Below are 15,412 nucleotides of genomic sequence, written 5' to 3' on the forward strand. Positions count from 1 at the left end.
GGAGGCCCCACATGGTGTCGGCAGAGGAGGTGAGACTTGCACGGGTCCCAGAATCAGTGTGGGGTAGAACGGACTGCCCCGACACGCTGATGGATAACCCACCAAAACAAAAGAGTCACCCTTTGCATGCTTTTTGCATGATGGACTATTCTTTTTCTAATTCAATTATTATTACTAAATCTCTTGATAGATGAGTGGTAGCAGGACAATTTTGAACAATTTATTCCTTATTTCCATGGTTTTGTTTTTCCTTTATAATAAAAACCTTTTGGCAACTTATACCCAAATAGGACATCAGCTGTGGACATTTGTATATGACAGCAGAATGGTCCTTCATGACCTGAAGTACCCCTTCCACCACCCACTCCTCTTCCCACAATTCTCCGTGACGCCGGGTGCGCAGCATCCCCCCAGCAGCTGAGGCACAGCCAAGGTGCCGTGGAGCAGCGAAGGCATGCACAGCATCCGAACCGCAGATTCACTGCTTATTATCTCGGCAAAATGCATCCACGTCCCCAAGGTCCCATGGCAACAGCCGCACCCACCACCCAGAGCCCTTTACCATCTGCCTCTTCTCAGGAAATCTTTGCAAAGCCCCTGTTCTAAGTGGTCACCGAGTCCAAGTAGTCACAGCTCCACAGTAGGTACCACGTAGGATATGGGGGAAAGCAAGGCAAACACGTGAAAACCTTACGAAATAATACCCATTTTATAGAGATCGTTTAGCACGCATGTATGGAGACAGGGAGGGTGAACTGTATGTCTGGAGATGACTTGTGCTTGTTTAACTACGGTGCCCTCACGAGGGACAGTCATCAGCCCTCCGGCTATGGCCAAACCCCGCTTTCTTCCACCACCCCTGGCTGTTGACCTTACTCTGCCTCGAAGCGCTGGCTTTATCTGCTTCCCGAGCCCTTCACGTGGCTGGGCTGACCAGCGCTCTTAGGTACCTCTAGGCTTTTTCAGTGTCACTCATCAAGGACTGAGAGCCTTCGCATCACAATTACAGAAAAAGCCCACTGCTGTCACGTTTGCCACTTTCTCAGGTACACGCTGTATGTACAAGCCTTTATATAGATGCACGTGATCCAGAAATATCTCCAGCCACTCTGAGCGTGATGGCTCTTTAACTGCTGCCACATGGTTGGAAGGGTTCCATATTGATCTTTAGAGTTTCAGGCTGGAAAAGCATTTGGGCGGAGTGCTACCAGACAAGCTGTCCCCGGGGCCCACGTGCCCTTTTCTCCAGAGGCCTATCTTGGCTGTGTCAAAACTCTTAATGGAATTGTGACTGGGCTCTGATCAACCCACTCTGAGGGGCTCCAGTTCCTTGGACACCTCCTTCCAGTCTGCACCCTCAGATGGCACACGCTGCTGCAGTCTTCGTACACCGGAGAGGCAACGCGGACCAATGGCTCCCAGCACCAGTTGTTTTGTGCGGGTCTGGGAGCACCACAGGGCAGAAGGCCCTGGCCATGGATTAGACAAACTATGCTTTGCATTAGCCTGGTCACTGCTGGCCTCAGAGAGATCTCAGAGGAGCCATTTAATCCCATCTTCGTCTCAGTTCCCTTATCTGCAATATAAATGGGGTCAGAAGAATCCTAAGGTTCTTTTCTTCGCTAGTGATACCACAAAACTATGGCTCAAATAGCACCCTATTTATTGCAACACTTTTCAGAGCTCAACTCCTTAGTAATAAGTGCTTACGTTTTCAAATATGGGTTTGCTGTAGTTTTTCTGAGAGCTTCCCAAGCGTCCGGTGTGTGCACTGGGGCCCTGGCACTGACACAGCATGACGTCATTCTGCCTCGTCTGGCTCGTCCTGCACCTCCTGGCAATTCTTAACAAAGTGTGCGTTCATTGTGATTCTCATGCATTATGTCCTTTCATATCATCGGTGTCAGTATATTGGGCTGGCAGCTTTTTTTGGAGAGACACTTGCTCCCCGAGCCAAGCCACACAGATAGCCAAGAATTAGATCATTCTATCCCCAAATTGCCGCAGACCTTCTCAGAGGCAGCTGAGCAATGTAATTTGATCAAGGTTAAGTACAGTCCAGCCTTCTTCTTTTAACTCAAGTCAAAATTCTTCTAGCTTTCCATTTAAATCCCAGATGAATGCTTCCTGCTCATTGTCACAAACGTCTACCAGCTGCCCTCCGGTCAGCTCCCCTTTCTCCACCTGTGGCTCATCCAGCGCACCGGGCTCGGTCCTCCTCCTGCCTCCAGCACCAGGTTCCAGGCCAGCTCCTTTAACTCCGTGCCAAATGAATACAAACTAAATCTAATATTAGCCTAATGAGAAAAGGCTATCTGCTGCCAAAGATTCTCATGATGCATCCCAAAGCCAAACGCAGACAATTATTCACTGTTTTAGATGTTGGCACTGCTTTGCCATTATATAACGCAGCAATCAAGATCTTCTGTGTTGCTCTCTGAGGAAGAAAGACTGCACGCAGCGTTCTAACCTCTTCCTTTGCTGTGCTGGCCAGAGATTCAGCAGAACAGATTACATTTTCTGTGCAAATAAATAAATCATTTGTACATCTAATGTGAAGGGAATTAAAAAAAAAACACCCCTGGATTTAGAGTCATTAGACTTTGACTCCGGTTTTACATCCATCTTCCTCTAGTTGTTGGCCAGAACCTAAGCAAGTCATTTAAATTCTTTGTCTTCCTGGCTGCAAAATCGGGATGCAGATTTTATAAATGAAAGGTGCGGGGCAGTCACTCAGGTCCATGAGACAGGCAAGAGCCACCCAGGCTCTTGATTATCACGCTGAGTCACCATTTTCTGGACCCTGGAATTGCTCGAAAGGAAGAAACGAAAAGGCTTTTAACCTTATGAAACCTTTACTTTACAGATTAAAAACACAGAAAGGGTACGTTTTCTTGTGATCACCTAGAGGATCAAATCTAGAAGTTGGGATTTAGTTTCCCAATACTGTCTTTAGGTCACTTGTAAGGAGACATCCCAGGATTCCAAGATGGGGACCAGCCAGGATACCTCCTGCTGATAGGCTGATCTTAACTCCACCCTCCAGGTTGCCATGGAAACTCAAATCCCAACCACTAGAGCATTTAGAAATATCACCTGCAAAGCAGGCTCTTACTCTGACAATTTTCTTGTGACTGAAGCGCATGTCCTCCAAGGCCCAAGGACAAGGGTTGGAGAGAATGTTAGCATAACACCATTTCCCCTTTTTCATCTTGCTCCTATACCACAGCACTTCCATGGCTTCCCACAGATCAGAGCTGCACTGTCCAGAACTTTCTGTGATGTTCTATGTCTCTGCTATCTGCAACAGTGGCCCCCAAACACAAGTGGCAACTGATGACCAAAGATATTCATTTATTCATTTTATTCTATTTCGATAACATTAAAAAGCCACATATGGCTATTAGCTACCATACTGGACAGTGCAGGTGAAAGAAATCCATGCTCCCCATTCTCATTGTCATGTCCCATACAACTTGACCACAATGCACTATTTCAACCTGTTTCCACAACACACACCTTGACTCTGAGGAGACACCTGAGGACGTCTGCTGCCACACCTGGGCTCAGGGCACTTAGATGTCACGGCTAAGGGCGCCTTCCATTCTTACTGCTGTGTGTTTCACCTGTGTTTCACAACCCATGCCAAGCTCCATCTCTACTGCAGTGGCCTCTCTAGAAGCCCCATCCCCAAGACCCTGTGAGGAAAGGGTTAATGAACCTCAGGTCTGGGCCCATCCAGGAAGGACCTGTCTGTCATCCGGCTGTTTCTTTGGAAACTGCTACATGGAACTCCACCTGGCCTTCAGGAGCCGTGAGTTGGCCTTAGGCCTCCGTGGGTACAGTGTTAAAAAGAGATTGGTGGGGAACAGAGGCTGTGCCTCCTCCGTGTCGAGGAGACTCATTCCTACCGTGGCTCTCAGCTGGTGCAGTTGCACGTGCTCCTGCCTGGATGAGGTGCCTCCCAAAACTTCTCTGCCTCCCAAAGAGAGGAAGGAAGGTGCGATACCTCCCATACCTCTTGCTCTGTACCTACCTGTAAAGCTACTTTACCATAGTTTCACCTCTTGAACTTGTAAAATGGCACTCACGCTTTCTGGATTCCCAAGTGCTCATAGGCTCTTAGGACTTCCATTGGCAAATATCTTTTTCAGATCAACGTTTCAACTGGATCTGTTTTCTTTTTTCAACCAGACAGATTGCTGCCCAATAATAAGGCTTAAAAGTGAGCTTGGTTCTCCATTGCTTTGCCTTTGGTCTGTAGGAGCTGGAGGCAACTTGTGGCCCAGAAAACCTCCTGCTGGAATTAGGGTTCTAGTCTTTTGAAGAACTGGGGCCAAGGGTCCCAAAATTACATTCTAAGAGAGAAGCAAAAAGGATGATTTTTCCCAGAATGAAAATATAGGGTGGGGCAAAAGTAGGTTTACAGTTGTGAGTATACAAAACAGAGTTTAGTCCTGTATTATTATTAATTATTGTATTATTTTCTATACAAACAACTGTAAAAGTACTTGTGCCCCACCCTGTATAGGTAGAGATGATGTATTTTTTAAAGGAAAGAAATACAAATTTCAGGATCAAGAGGACAGATGAAGCTCATGCTACAAACCCACCCTAAGGCTCTAGAAAGTTACAGATCCTAGAAAATAACATTTTACACTTATATAACACCAAGCTTAAAATCAAGGGAGAGAACTCTCTAGGTGTCAGGAAGTGAAGGCAGGGAGGAGGCACGGGCTCACGGTGCCTGGTGGAGAGCTGGGACGGCTGACACACGGAGGGACTGAGTGGTTTCCAAGCCCACTGTGGCCACACTCCATGTCAGAACCCCCACGCGTGGCATGGAGCTAGAAGCAGGTTCCCTGGGTGAAGCCCACACCGGGGAAGTGCAAGCGAGAGGACTGTATTTGCTTAGTCAGTCAGCAGTCAGAATGTCAAACTGAAACATAATGTAACAGCTGGTCATAGGTGCTGTATCTCAAAAGACTCAGGAAGAGATAAGCCCAAAACACTTCGTAAGTGCTCACTTAGGCGGGAAAAAGAAAAAGAAAGAAAAAAGAAAACAACCCCGCCTCATCAAATGGCTCCCATGACCACACACACGCCCCAAGAAAACTCTCCCTTGGCAAACAGTCTACCCGCCGGGACCAGGAGCCGTGGAAGGGAGCACAGCGCCCTAGAAGGCAGAACATGACTCACCCGTGAGTCACAGTTGAGCTACTCACGTTACTAGGGCAATCTGTAAAAGGCTCAAAAATAAATACAAGAATGCATACTTAAAAACAAAAAAATCACACAAAACTGAAGTGGAGAAAGTGTTCTCCATAGTCTCAGCTCCGGATACCAAGGGCTGCTCAAATTGTGGGGAACAGTCCTCCAGACTCAGTGACGCCCTTCTGCAGTGAAAGACACTTTGACAGACATGGGAACATGCTCGACACGCTGTGCAGTGGCCTGGCCTTCCCTTCCCCTCCCTACTTTGAAACATCATCACACTCATTTTCCCACATACATACTATTAGAGACTGAATACCTGTGTTCCTCTAAAATCCATGTGGAACCCCAACCACCAGTGTGATGGTATTAGGAGGCAAGACCTTTGGTAGTTGTTTAGGTAATGAGGGTGGAGCTCTCACAAATGGGATTTGTGCCCTTGCAAAAGAGACCCCTATGTCCCTTTCCACCACGTGAGGACACAGTGAGACAACAGCCACCTATTAACCAGGAAGTGGGGCCTCATCAGATACTGAATCAGGCAGCACGTTGGTCTTGAACTTCCCAAACCTCCACTGTTATGAGAAATAAATTTGTATAGCTTACAAGCCACCCAGTCAAGGTATTTTGTTACAGAAGCTCAAATGGACTAGGATAAATACACACAGGTATCCTTTACTTTATAAAGAAAAGTCTTTTCCATTGCATGAGTGCACACTGTTTCTTTAGCCAGCACCCCATGAATGGCATTCAGGCTGTTTCTTGTGCTTTCGTATCATAAACACTGCTAGAGGGACCCCTCTCTTGCAGCCATCGCTGCGCACCTGGACGATTGCTTCCTGAAGACAAGTTCCTACAGAGAAAATTGTGGCTCAGAAATTACATTTAAAACACTGATAACTACTAGCAGACTGTCTTTCAGAAAAGCTGCACCAGCTTCCATCACTGACTGGCCTTCAGTGCATGCATCCCTAGCCCAAGGGTTTCTATTTTTTTAAGGTACGTTCAGAGTATCTCAAGTTACCAGAGATTCAATTGTTTACCCAAGAAAAAACTCCAATAACCCTCTAAATGCAACAGAAGAGAAATTGTACACGTTATCTGCCAGTGCATAAAACCAGTTCACACTGTCTGCGGTTCAGCAACCTCAGGGCACGTGGGAGCGCAGGTCTGTAGGAGTGACACCAGGCTGCCTGCTTCCGATTCTGTCCCCACAGCACCCACTGCTCCCATCCAGTCCTCTGTGAAAACATGACTTGATCAGTAGTTGGTCTAAGCTTTTCAGCTTCTAGTCTGTTCACTCCCAAATATGATGTTGATGGGAGAATACTCAGAATCCTGAGTGCAGGCTGCGAACCAAAGTGTCGCAGGTTCAATTCCCAGTCAGGGTACATGCCTGGGTTGCAGGCCATGACCCCCAGCAACCACACATTGATGTTTCTCTCTCTCTCTTTCTCCCTCCCTTCCCTCTCTAAAAATAAATAAATAAAATCTTTAAAAAAAATACTCAGAATCCCCTGGCAACCCCACCTGCTTGGGGGCTTCATCGTCCATGATCTGGACGAGCTGTAATGAATCCGGTTTCCAGGATGGGGCCTATTCCTGAGGCAATGTTTGTCACACACAGCCACACTCCGGGTGAAGTGGGTGTGCGGCAAAGCAAGGACAAAGTGGCCAAGACGCAAAGGCAGGTGCTACCCACGTGCAAGTTCAGGTTTAATACACTGTCTCTTATTCTCAGTACCTCAGAAATAATCAGAGCACATCAGATTTGAATTGCATTCTTTATAATACCTACCTGTTTTGCAAATAAAAGAGATATGGAAATGCTGAAATCGGAATGAATCAGAAAAAGAATAATTTGCTTGATTTTTCTCCAGTCTAATTTTTAACATTTTAAGCATCTTTTTTTTTAAAGATTCTACTCAAACTGTCTTCCTAAAGAAGACTAAGACCTTTTCTTCGCCCTCACTCTTTCAAGATGCCTGTGTGGAATCAGAGATTCATGATGTTTACATGTCAAAACAGGGGTCACTTATTCCCAGCGTGGCTCACAAACCGAACTTCAATGACCACCAACCAGTTTCCTATGAGGTGCAGTTTCTCTTACGTAGAAAGTCTAGCGCAGAACATCTGCAACCGTTTCCGTGATAACCATTCCCCACTCCCAACTGCTGCTGGCACACACGCACACACACGCGCACACACATGCACACACACGCGCACACACATGCACACACACACACGTAATGCCATCAGTTTTTAATCCTCCACACTAAAAAAAAAAAGAGAAGCAACAATGTCAATTATTCAAAACTTTCAGAACTGCAGATAAAACAAAAACATCACATTTGATTTTGGAAGATGTTTTTTAGGGGGAGGGAGTGGTTACTGTAGGACAGCCAAGTCTCTCCAGGCATAACTCATTTTACTCATGTTATTGTTTTATTGCACTTTTCGTGTGTTTTTTTCAAAACAAACTGAAGGAAAGATCCTCCACCAGTAAAAAGATTATGATTTGCTTTATTACAATGGTCAGACCTAATGCAAAATATCTTCGAGGTCTGTCTGTACTTAAGGTTTTTCTTGGGTGACGGCAACATTTGGTTTCCAAGCCACACATACCTCCACTCAAACATTTGAAAGGAAATTCCTTTGCAGAGGACACACAAGGGAGAAGCCAAATGCCGCACGATGACTAGTTCTCTCCGTTTCTCAGGGGAACTCATGTGAATGTCTTCAACGCTGTGCCCTCGACATGAGCTTCTTCCCTTATTTCTGACAAAAACCCACGCAGTGCCAGTTTCCTGGCAGAAAAGCTTTTTTAAAAAGCTTTACTAAAGTACCACTTGCCCCTCCAACGGCCAGTTTACCGATGTGTGTTTTGCACCTACACCCAGACTGAAGGCTAAGAAGAACAAAGCATCCAGTGACCTAGAATAACTGCATCTCTTATTAATCAGGGTCCTATGTACTGTTTTACTATCGTCTATGTCATAAAACTGGTGCAGAGACACAATAAGCCAGGACGTCAAGAGTCCTTCAAAAATACCTGGAATACATGGATATACTTAAGAAAATGTCAGTTGTTATCACTATTAACAGTGTTTGTCAGCCAAAGCCCCCCAATACTCATGCAGCTAATCCTTTTACAAAATACTTCCAGATGCGCCGTATTATTTCATCCGCTCACCCCGATGAGGGAGGTGGCTTTTCTGATACACACTCAATAGTTGAAGAAATCTGAGGCCTGGAAAGTCACATGACTTGTCCGACATCACATGGTGATAAATGTGAGCCTGGCAGACAAATCTTTCAGCTGTACGTTCAAGGCATTCTGCACTCTTGCCCACTCGGTACCACACTCAGACCCTCAGGCTATGAGACTGACCACAAATGGGTTTCGATTTCACCCCGCAGGGGAGGCAGTCGATATTCTCATTTATTATTACCTATAATCAAGAAGCAGTGATCGTTAACCTGAAGAGACAACGGTAATTGGGGAAAGCATCGTCAGTTCTCCTCTGTGGCCGGACCACAAATTATCCAAGCTGCAGCTTCGGATTCTCCCGAGCGCGCTGGATTATCACCTACCTTAGCCGTCTCAGCTTCTGCCTGCAGTCGCTTGGGGGTTCCTTTTTGGTCGAGCACCTTCTGGAAGTTTTTGTTTTTAATGGATTGAGACTCGACGCCTTCACCGCCAATTTGCAGTTTAATGCCTTCAGCGCGGGCAGGGTGATCAATAGCCCGTGGATTCAAACCGCAGTGGAGAGCTGGGCAAGAGAGAAAAAAATATATAACTCAGGAAACAAATCATACGAAGACGGTGTCCAGGGCAGACAATACTTCATCTGGCCTAAGTGGGTAAAAACAAGGCTTCAGCGAGTGAGGAGGGGGTCTGGTAACTACGGGCAAGACCTTTGCTGAGGAAGGAGTGCTCATCCAGAAACCCTGAGTTCCACGTTGTTTGACCTTGAGCAAGTCATGAATCACCACACTGCATGTGAGAGTACGGAATCAGGCAACCTCGTGAGTGTTTCCCCCACGTGCAGCCATCACCTCCTGCAGTTCAGCTGCTGTCTTGCCTCCAGCAGGAAGGCACTCTCTCTGTCCCCCTCTGAATCCTCCATTCTTCCAGCACTCATTCAACACATATTTATTGAGCACTTACTATATATCATCCCACGATTCCGGAACCATGGGTGCAGGATATACGGGAGACGTTACCCTCAAAGAACTCACCATCCAATAGAATAAGCTGATAAAAGACAAAAGAACTGCTGATTTTCTAAACAGAGTTGTAACTGCTACATGGATCACAAAAAGAGCAGAGTGGAAAGTGCAAGGGGGTCCAGTCTGTGGCTTCTGAGTTTTCCTACTTACTCTCCACATCCTCCAACATGGGTAGCCCCACAACTAAAATACAAAGCCCATTTCCTGAGCACATTTAGCTATTCAATAAACCCTTCCCGAGCCCCTCCTATGCACTCAGTATTACCAAAGAAATAGCAGTGAATGTGATAGGAACCATACATTCTACCCAGGTGACCCTGTGAACCGCCAAGGGTGTGCAGGGGGGTGTGGTGTGCATGCACACGCACATGCACAGGACACGTGTGTTTTGAGGTTCTAGTAGGAAATGATCTCACCTCCCTGTGTCCCCAGCCCTTCACCATTAAACTCCTGTCCTCATTTCCTTCCCTTTGGCCTCAGAGGATTTAAAGCCAGGACCTTAAACCCCCTCCCATCTCCTTCAGGACTCCACTTCGCTGATAAAGTCCCCTCAGCCAACGTCTTCATTCTTCCACTTTCTCATCCCTCTCCCCCTTCAACCAACTTCCACGGCTCTAAAAAATCCTTCCCTTTACTCAGCTCCACACCCAGGTCAGGGTTTCCTTTTCTCTTCCCCAGGCTTGGGAATATCTCACACCTGAGAGGTGAGAGAAGGCTTCCCAGAAGCAGTGAGCTAAGGAGCTCTCTTCCCACTCGCCACACCCTCCTTCACAGGTGCCACCCATTCCCCTCACTTCTGATAGGACCAACCCGCCAGGGACCCTCCCATTTTAACTCCACCCTAGGAAGTCCTCACACACGAGGTTCAGACAGAAGCAAAACTGTCACTCCACATCCCAATTTCAATGCACTGCAGATATCCTAACCTTAACATGTTCAAACCTGAACCTTGGTTTTCCTATGAAAAATATAGTCCCCTTTCCAGTCTCCTCCAGTTACTCACACAGAAACCCAACAGTCACCTGTGACATCAGTCTCTCCATGATTCACGTCCCTCCTGACTATCGCCAGATCCAGTAAGCTCTGCACCCAAAATGCTGCTCGAACCCACCCAGTTCTCTAGCCCCACTGCCCTTGCTCCCTTGACCCCCGAGATCTCACTGAAAAAAATGTAGAGGCCAGATCATGAGAATCTTCTGCTTTAATCTTCCTAATGGCTTCCTTTCACACCTAGCGCATGCGAACAACTTTCACACAGGCCAACATGGTCCCCTGCATTACCCATCCCCTTTCCCCCTCCATCTCCTGTCCTGTTCACCCACGGTCACTCCACTGGGGCCACACGTGTGGAGTCCTTTCTTTCTTCCTTCTCTTTCTTTTTCCTGAAGAAACAACTTGTTACAGTCAATGATTTTCCTTTATACCTTGCAGAAATATTTATTCACTATTTATTTATTTATTGTTGTTGTTCTATTACAGTTGTGCACACAGAGTTCTTTCACATCTCCTGGACTTTGTACTTTTTTTTTTTTGCTACAAATGATCTTTCCCACTTTCCCATTCTTCACCTAATTCCCACTCACCCTTCGGGTTTCGGCATCAATACCACTTCTTTGGATATGCCTGCCCTTAAGCCCCAGCCCCATGCCCAGCCCCATCCCATGCTGGATCACGTGCCTGGCACAGCAGGTATTCAACCAATGTTGAATGACCTGAAGCCAACCGTACAATGGTGCCTATGCATGTGGCTTTATACCATTTTATATAGAATTATCTGTAAATTTCTCTTCTGGTTCCTAACCCTCCTAAAACCAAGGACTGGCCTGTTTTATGGTACATAATAGGTATTCAACATATATTAGTTCATGGCTCCTCCCTCAGGCTTTGTGCTGGATCTTAAATAGTCTTCATGAAAAATCATGAGAAATAATTATATTCATTTCACAGGTAAGAAGAATGAGGCTCAAAGATTTAGTCACAAAAAAGCCATACAGATGTATGCTGAAGGTTGCATAGATCATATTTCATTTAGGGTGTAGATGATTTCAAGTTTCAGATGAACAAACCCAAAATATATGAAATGGTAAGAAAATATATTGGTTTTTGGGACAGGAAGGCCACTAACAGTAAAAGCGCAGAGAGTTAGCTCATTTCCCAGTTCAAAAGGGTCATTAAGGACTCTGATGTGTATTTTTAAATCTCTCCATTCTACTCTCCATATATCACCTCTATTCTAAGCCTAGGTTCCCTCATGGCGGGTAGAGCTAGAAGCTTCTGATTCTCCTCTAGCAACAGAAGCAGCTTGCTTGGCCATTCTTTCCTCCAAACTTTCTTCTTTTCTCAGAGGCCAAAGTGAATCACATGCCCATCACTGAACTAAAACCCTAGCAGTAGAGATAGGATTGCCCTTAAACCTGCTGACCTTCAGCTGAGGTCAATTCCCCAAGCCACGCTCCTGTTACTCAACAAGGCAGGCACCACATGGATGCCGGAGAACCAACCACAACGCATGACGCAGGCAGTGGTAGGAAGAGAACAAAGCCTATGAGAGCATGTGGCTAACTACTGTGAATATCAATCAACTTCCTCCACTCAGAGAACAGCCTACTTACAATGGACACTCCATTTCACATACTAAAACTATGATTACTAAAAAAAGGTATGTCGTGTAGGGAGATAGGAGATTAACATGGGATGGATTTAGACACTAATGAGGAAAAGAAAAATGAACAGTTTTGATTTTCCTCTCTGACACAGTCCCTGGCTGCTTCATGTCTTGGCATTCATGACTTAGCAATACCATTGAGCTCCTGGTAGCTTCCTGTCCCCCTTCCCCGTCAGCTCCCCACAAATAAGACTTTAATACATCCTTCCTCCTAGAAAGAGATTCTGTTCTACCTGAATCCTGCTTCCTCCCTTGGAAGGCAAACTCCTCATCAACCCAAATGTCAGATCAGACCTCTTCTTCAGAAAGCCTTCCGGGGTCACTGAACACCCCACCCTGGGCTGTGCTCCCTCCATGCACACAGTACCCTGGAGCGTTACCTCCTCGCTGTATCGAGGATGTGTACCTAACTGACCCGCCTGCCTGCCCACCACCTCTGTACGCTCCTAGACACAGACTCCGTATTTCATTCATCTCCACGATCCCCAACCCCTGTCCAGGACCTGGCACAGGGTAGACATCTAAGAATCACTTGTTCAGCTGCCAAACGAACCAGCAATCTCCTCTTTGTGCATGATCGTGACTTTTAATCAGAAGGAAACTTTCCTCTGCTAGTAAATGCCCAGCATTCAGAATGTAAGGTACCTATAAACATGAGGCGGATTACGGTTTTGACTTTCTGCACATGTAGCTGCCTCCTTCACACAAACATGTTAATCCTCCCTAGCTGCTCCGTCCTCGCCTGCAAGCCCGGCAGCTGATTTAGGTTTCTGGGCTCGGGTTTGTTTGTGTAAACACATTTCTGACAGCCTTTGCTTTGCTTCCCCTGAGATGTCAGGTCCCTAATATTTCGATATCAAGCAACTTTCAAATGCCCTCTTACAAGCTGTGACTGTCATTTCCTTGCCCATCATGGAAAAGATGCCCCAGTTGGCTTTCTCTTTTCCATCTTCATCCATGTCCTTACTGTTTTCTCTAAACTTGTCTACTCAACGGAAGGGGCTCTGCAGCCCCCAGGTCGGCATGTTCGCCTGACCTTCCTGACCACTCCCGCGCCTTTCCAGCCACTGACCGATACTCCAGGCTGGTTGCGCTCTTCACCCGACATGCCGCCGCTATCCTGTTAATGCTGCTGATACTGAGCACTTCGAAAGGAAGAGATGAAAACCAAAACAGATTTCATCAAGATTGCTTTTAAATTTAACCAGGAAAGGTTTCCCTGCAAAGGCACATGTTTTAACATTGTTTGGAGGTGCCGTTTTGAAGGCACCATCCCTTCCTCAGAACTCTGAGCACTGTGCATTGTGGGAATGCTGGTAGGAATACAAGGGGACGTGGCTGCTGTGGAAAACTGTCTGCTGAGTCTTCAAACAATGAAACATGGAATTTACCACTCGACTCGGCCATGCAACCAAAGAATCCAAAGGGGGAACTCAGATATTTGCACATCCATGTTCACAGCAGCATTATTCATAATAAGTCACAAGGTGGAAATAGCCCACATGCCCATTGACAGATAAATGGATAAACAAAATGTGACTCATAACACACAATGGGATATTCTTCTCAGTCTTAAAAAGGAATGAAGTTCTGACACAGGCTCTAGTAGGGATGACGCTTGGAGACATTGTGCTAGATGAAATAAGCGGGTCACAAAAGGACTAGTACATCGTATGATTGGACCTAGGTATGTAAAATACTTAGAGCAGCCAAAGCCGCAGAGACAGAAAGCAGATCAGTAGTTCCCAGGGGCTGGAGCAGAGCGGGAGGGGAGGTACTGCCTAGTGCTTCGATTTGGGACAATGAAAGAGCTCTGGAGATGGGGGGGTGGTGGGGTTGCCCCACAGTGTGAGTGTGCTTAACACCACTCTGTCGTACACTTAAGCGTGGTTAAACAAATGAAGTTCATGTTATGCATATTCTACAATAAAAGGGAAAAGAGTTAGAAACACCACCCCCTCTCATTTTATCCCCTCACAGTTTCCATAAGCAGAAGGAGAAATTCCAAAAATATTTTCTTTATTCAGAGTTTTGAGAGCTTAGCAATAATCCAGTTGGGATTTTCAGTTAGGACTTCTTTTTTTTTAATAGCTAATCATGACAGCTCAGCAGACTACTTGAGAATTCCCCTGGGAAGGGCACATTCTCCAAGCCCAGCCCAGGCTAATGGGGAGAAGAGGTTCTGCCACAGCCGGAAGGAAACCTCCCCCGCTCCCCAGACCTGAGGGAGCCCATTCTGAGTGACTCAGGTCACAGTAGCAGACCATCCACAAGTTCTCTTCAAGATGATGCAAGAAGAGAAATAAGAAGTGCTGGCACGGCTGAATTCATTTGCGAGAATAAGGGGCCCTTATTCGCCAAGAAGTCACCCAGCTTCCCGGTCCTTTCAACCCCCACCCACACCTCACTCTCCCCGCAGTGAAACAAGGGACGCAGCCTTGTTCGACTTGAAGGCGCCTTTATTCCGAGCCTTTCTGTGAACAGAGACACTGAGCAAACACTCCCACCAGCCTGGGGGCAGCTCTGGCCCCTGCACCGAGGGTTCCCACAGTTCCGCAGAAACTGCTCCCAGCTCCCGAGATGAGTTGTGCTTCTCTGCTATGACAGAACCCACCTTTGTACAGAAGATGCTCTTCCCTATTTTCATGGAGAACCTCTCAGGAAATATCAAATGCTCTCTTCTTTCCACTGCGAAGCTTTAATGATGTTGCTCCCAATATATCCTCCTAAGCCATGTGGACAGGAACCTCTTTTCCCTATTAGAAGATGTGTTCTGTGTTGTGTATGTGTGTGTGTGCCGTGCACTGCAAGTATTTAGGGACATGACTGCCTGGCTTATGACTAGGAATCCCCTGAAGCAAGTGACTACTTCTTACTAAGTTTTACAAACTTAGCACCTAGTGACCACCCTACAGCCAGTGCTCAGTCACTGTTTGGACAACGAGCAGAAGTATGTTGGGAAGAGCCTGATTCAATCCTACTTATTGCCATTCCCTTCTTAGGAACAATATACATCTCCTTTTCAAAAAAGCAAATAAAAAGTTGCTTCCAGACTAATTGTGTAATTCACCAAAAGTACGGAAAATCACAGAACCATCGAGCTGTCCTGAAACTGATTTACCTGCCTGCCTTCTGCTGAGCCAAAACAGTCTGTGTGCCTGAAAAGGCTAAACACCCAATAAATGCTGCTGGATGAATGAATGACCTTAGAAGCAAATCTATTCGAATCCCATAATTAGCTATTAGAATTGAGATCCACTGTGTACGATTTCATGTACATGGCTTGCTTCTAGCTAGAAA

The 15,412-nt window shown here is 46.3% G+C and overlaps 1 protein-coding gene across 2 annotated transcripts in view; it reads right to left on the bottom strand.

Annotated features, from left to right (window-relative positions):
• The window catches only part of SAMD12 (sterile alpha motif domain containing 12), a 337,368-nt gene that overhangs the window by 292,415 nt on the left and 29,541 nt on the right, over positions 1–15,412 (bottom strand). For both annotated transcript variants that reach the window (XM_045860778.1, XM_045860779.1), the window contains exon 2: positions 8,809–8,987. In XM_045860778.1, coding sequence (XP_045716734.1) covers positions 8,809–8,987 — 179 coding nt within the window. The remainder of the gene's footprint in view (positions 1–8,808; positions 8,988–15,412) is intronic.

This window comes from Phyllostomus hastatus, unplaced genomic scaffold (assembly GCF_019186645.2).
Source record: "Phyllostomus hastatus isolate PE091 unplaced genomic scaffold, TTU_PhHast_1.1 phas_scaffold_21, whole genome shotgun sequence".
Taxonomy (NCBI): domain Eukaryota; kingdom Metazoa; phylum Chordata; class Mammalia; order Chiroptera; family Phyllostomidae; genus Phyllostomus; species Phyllostomus hastatus.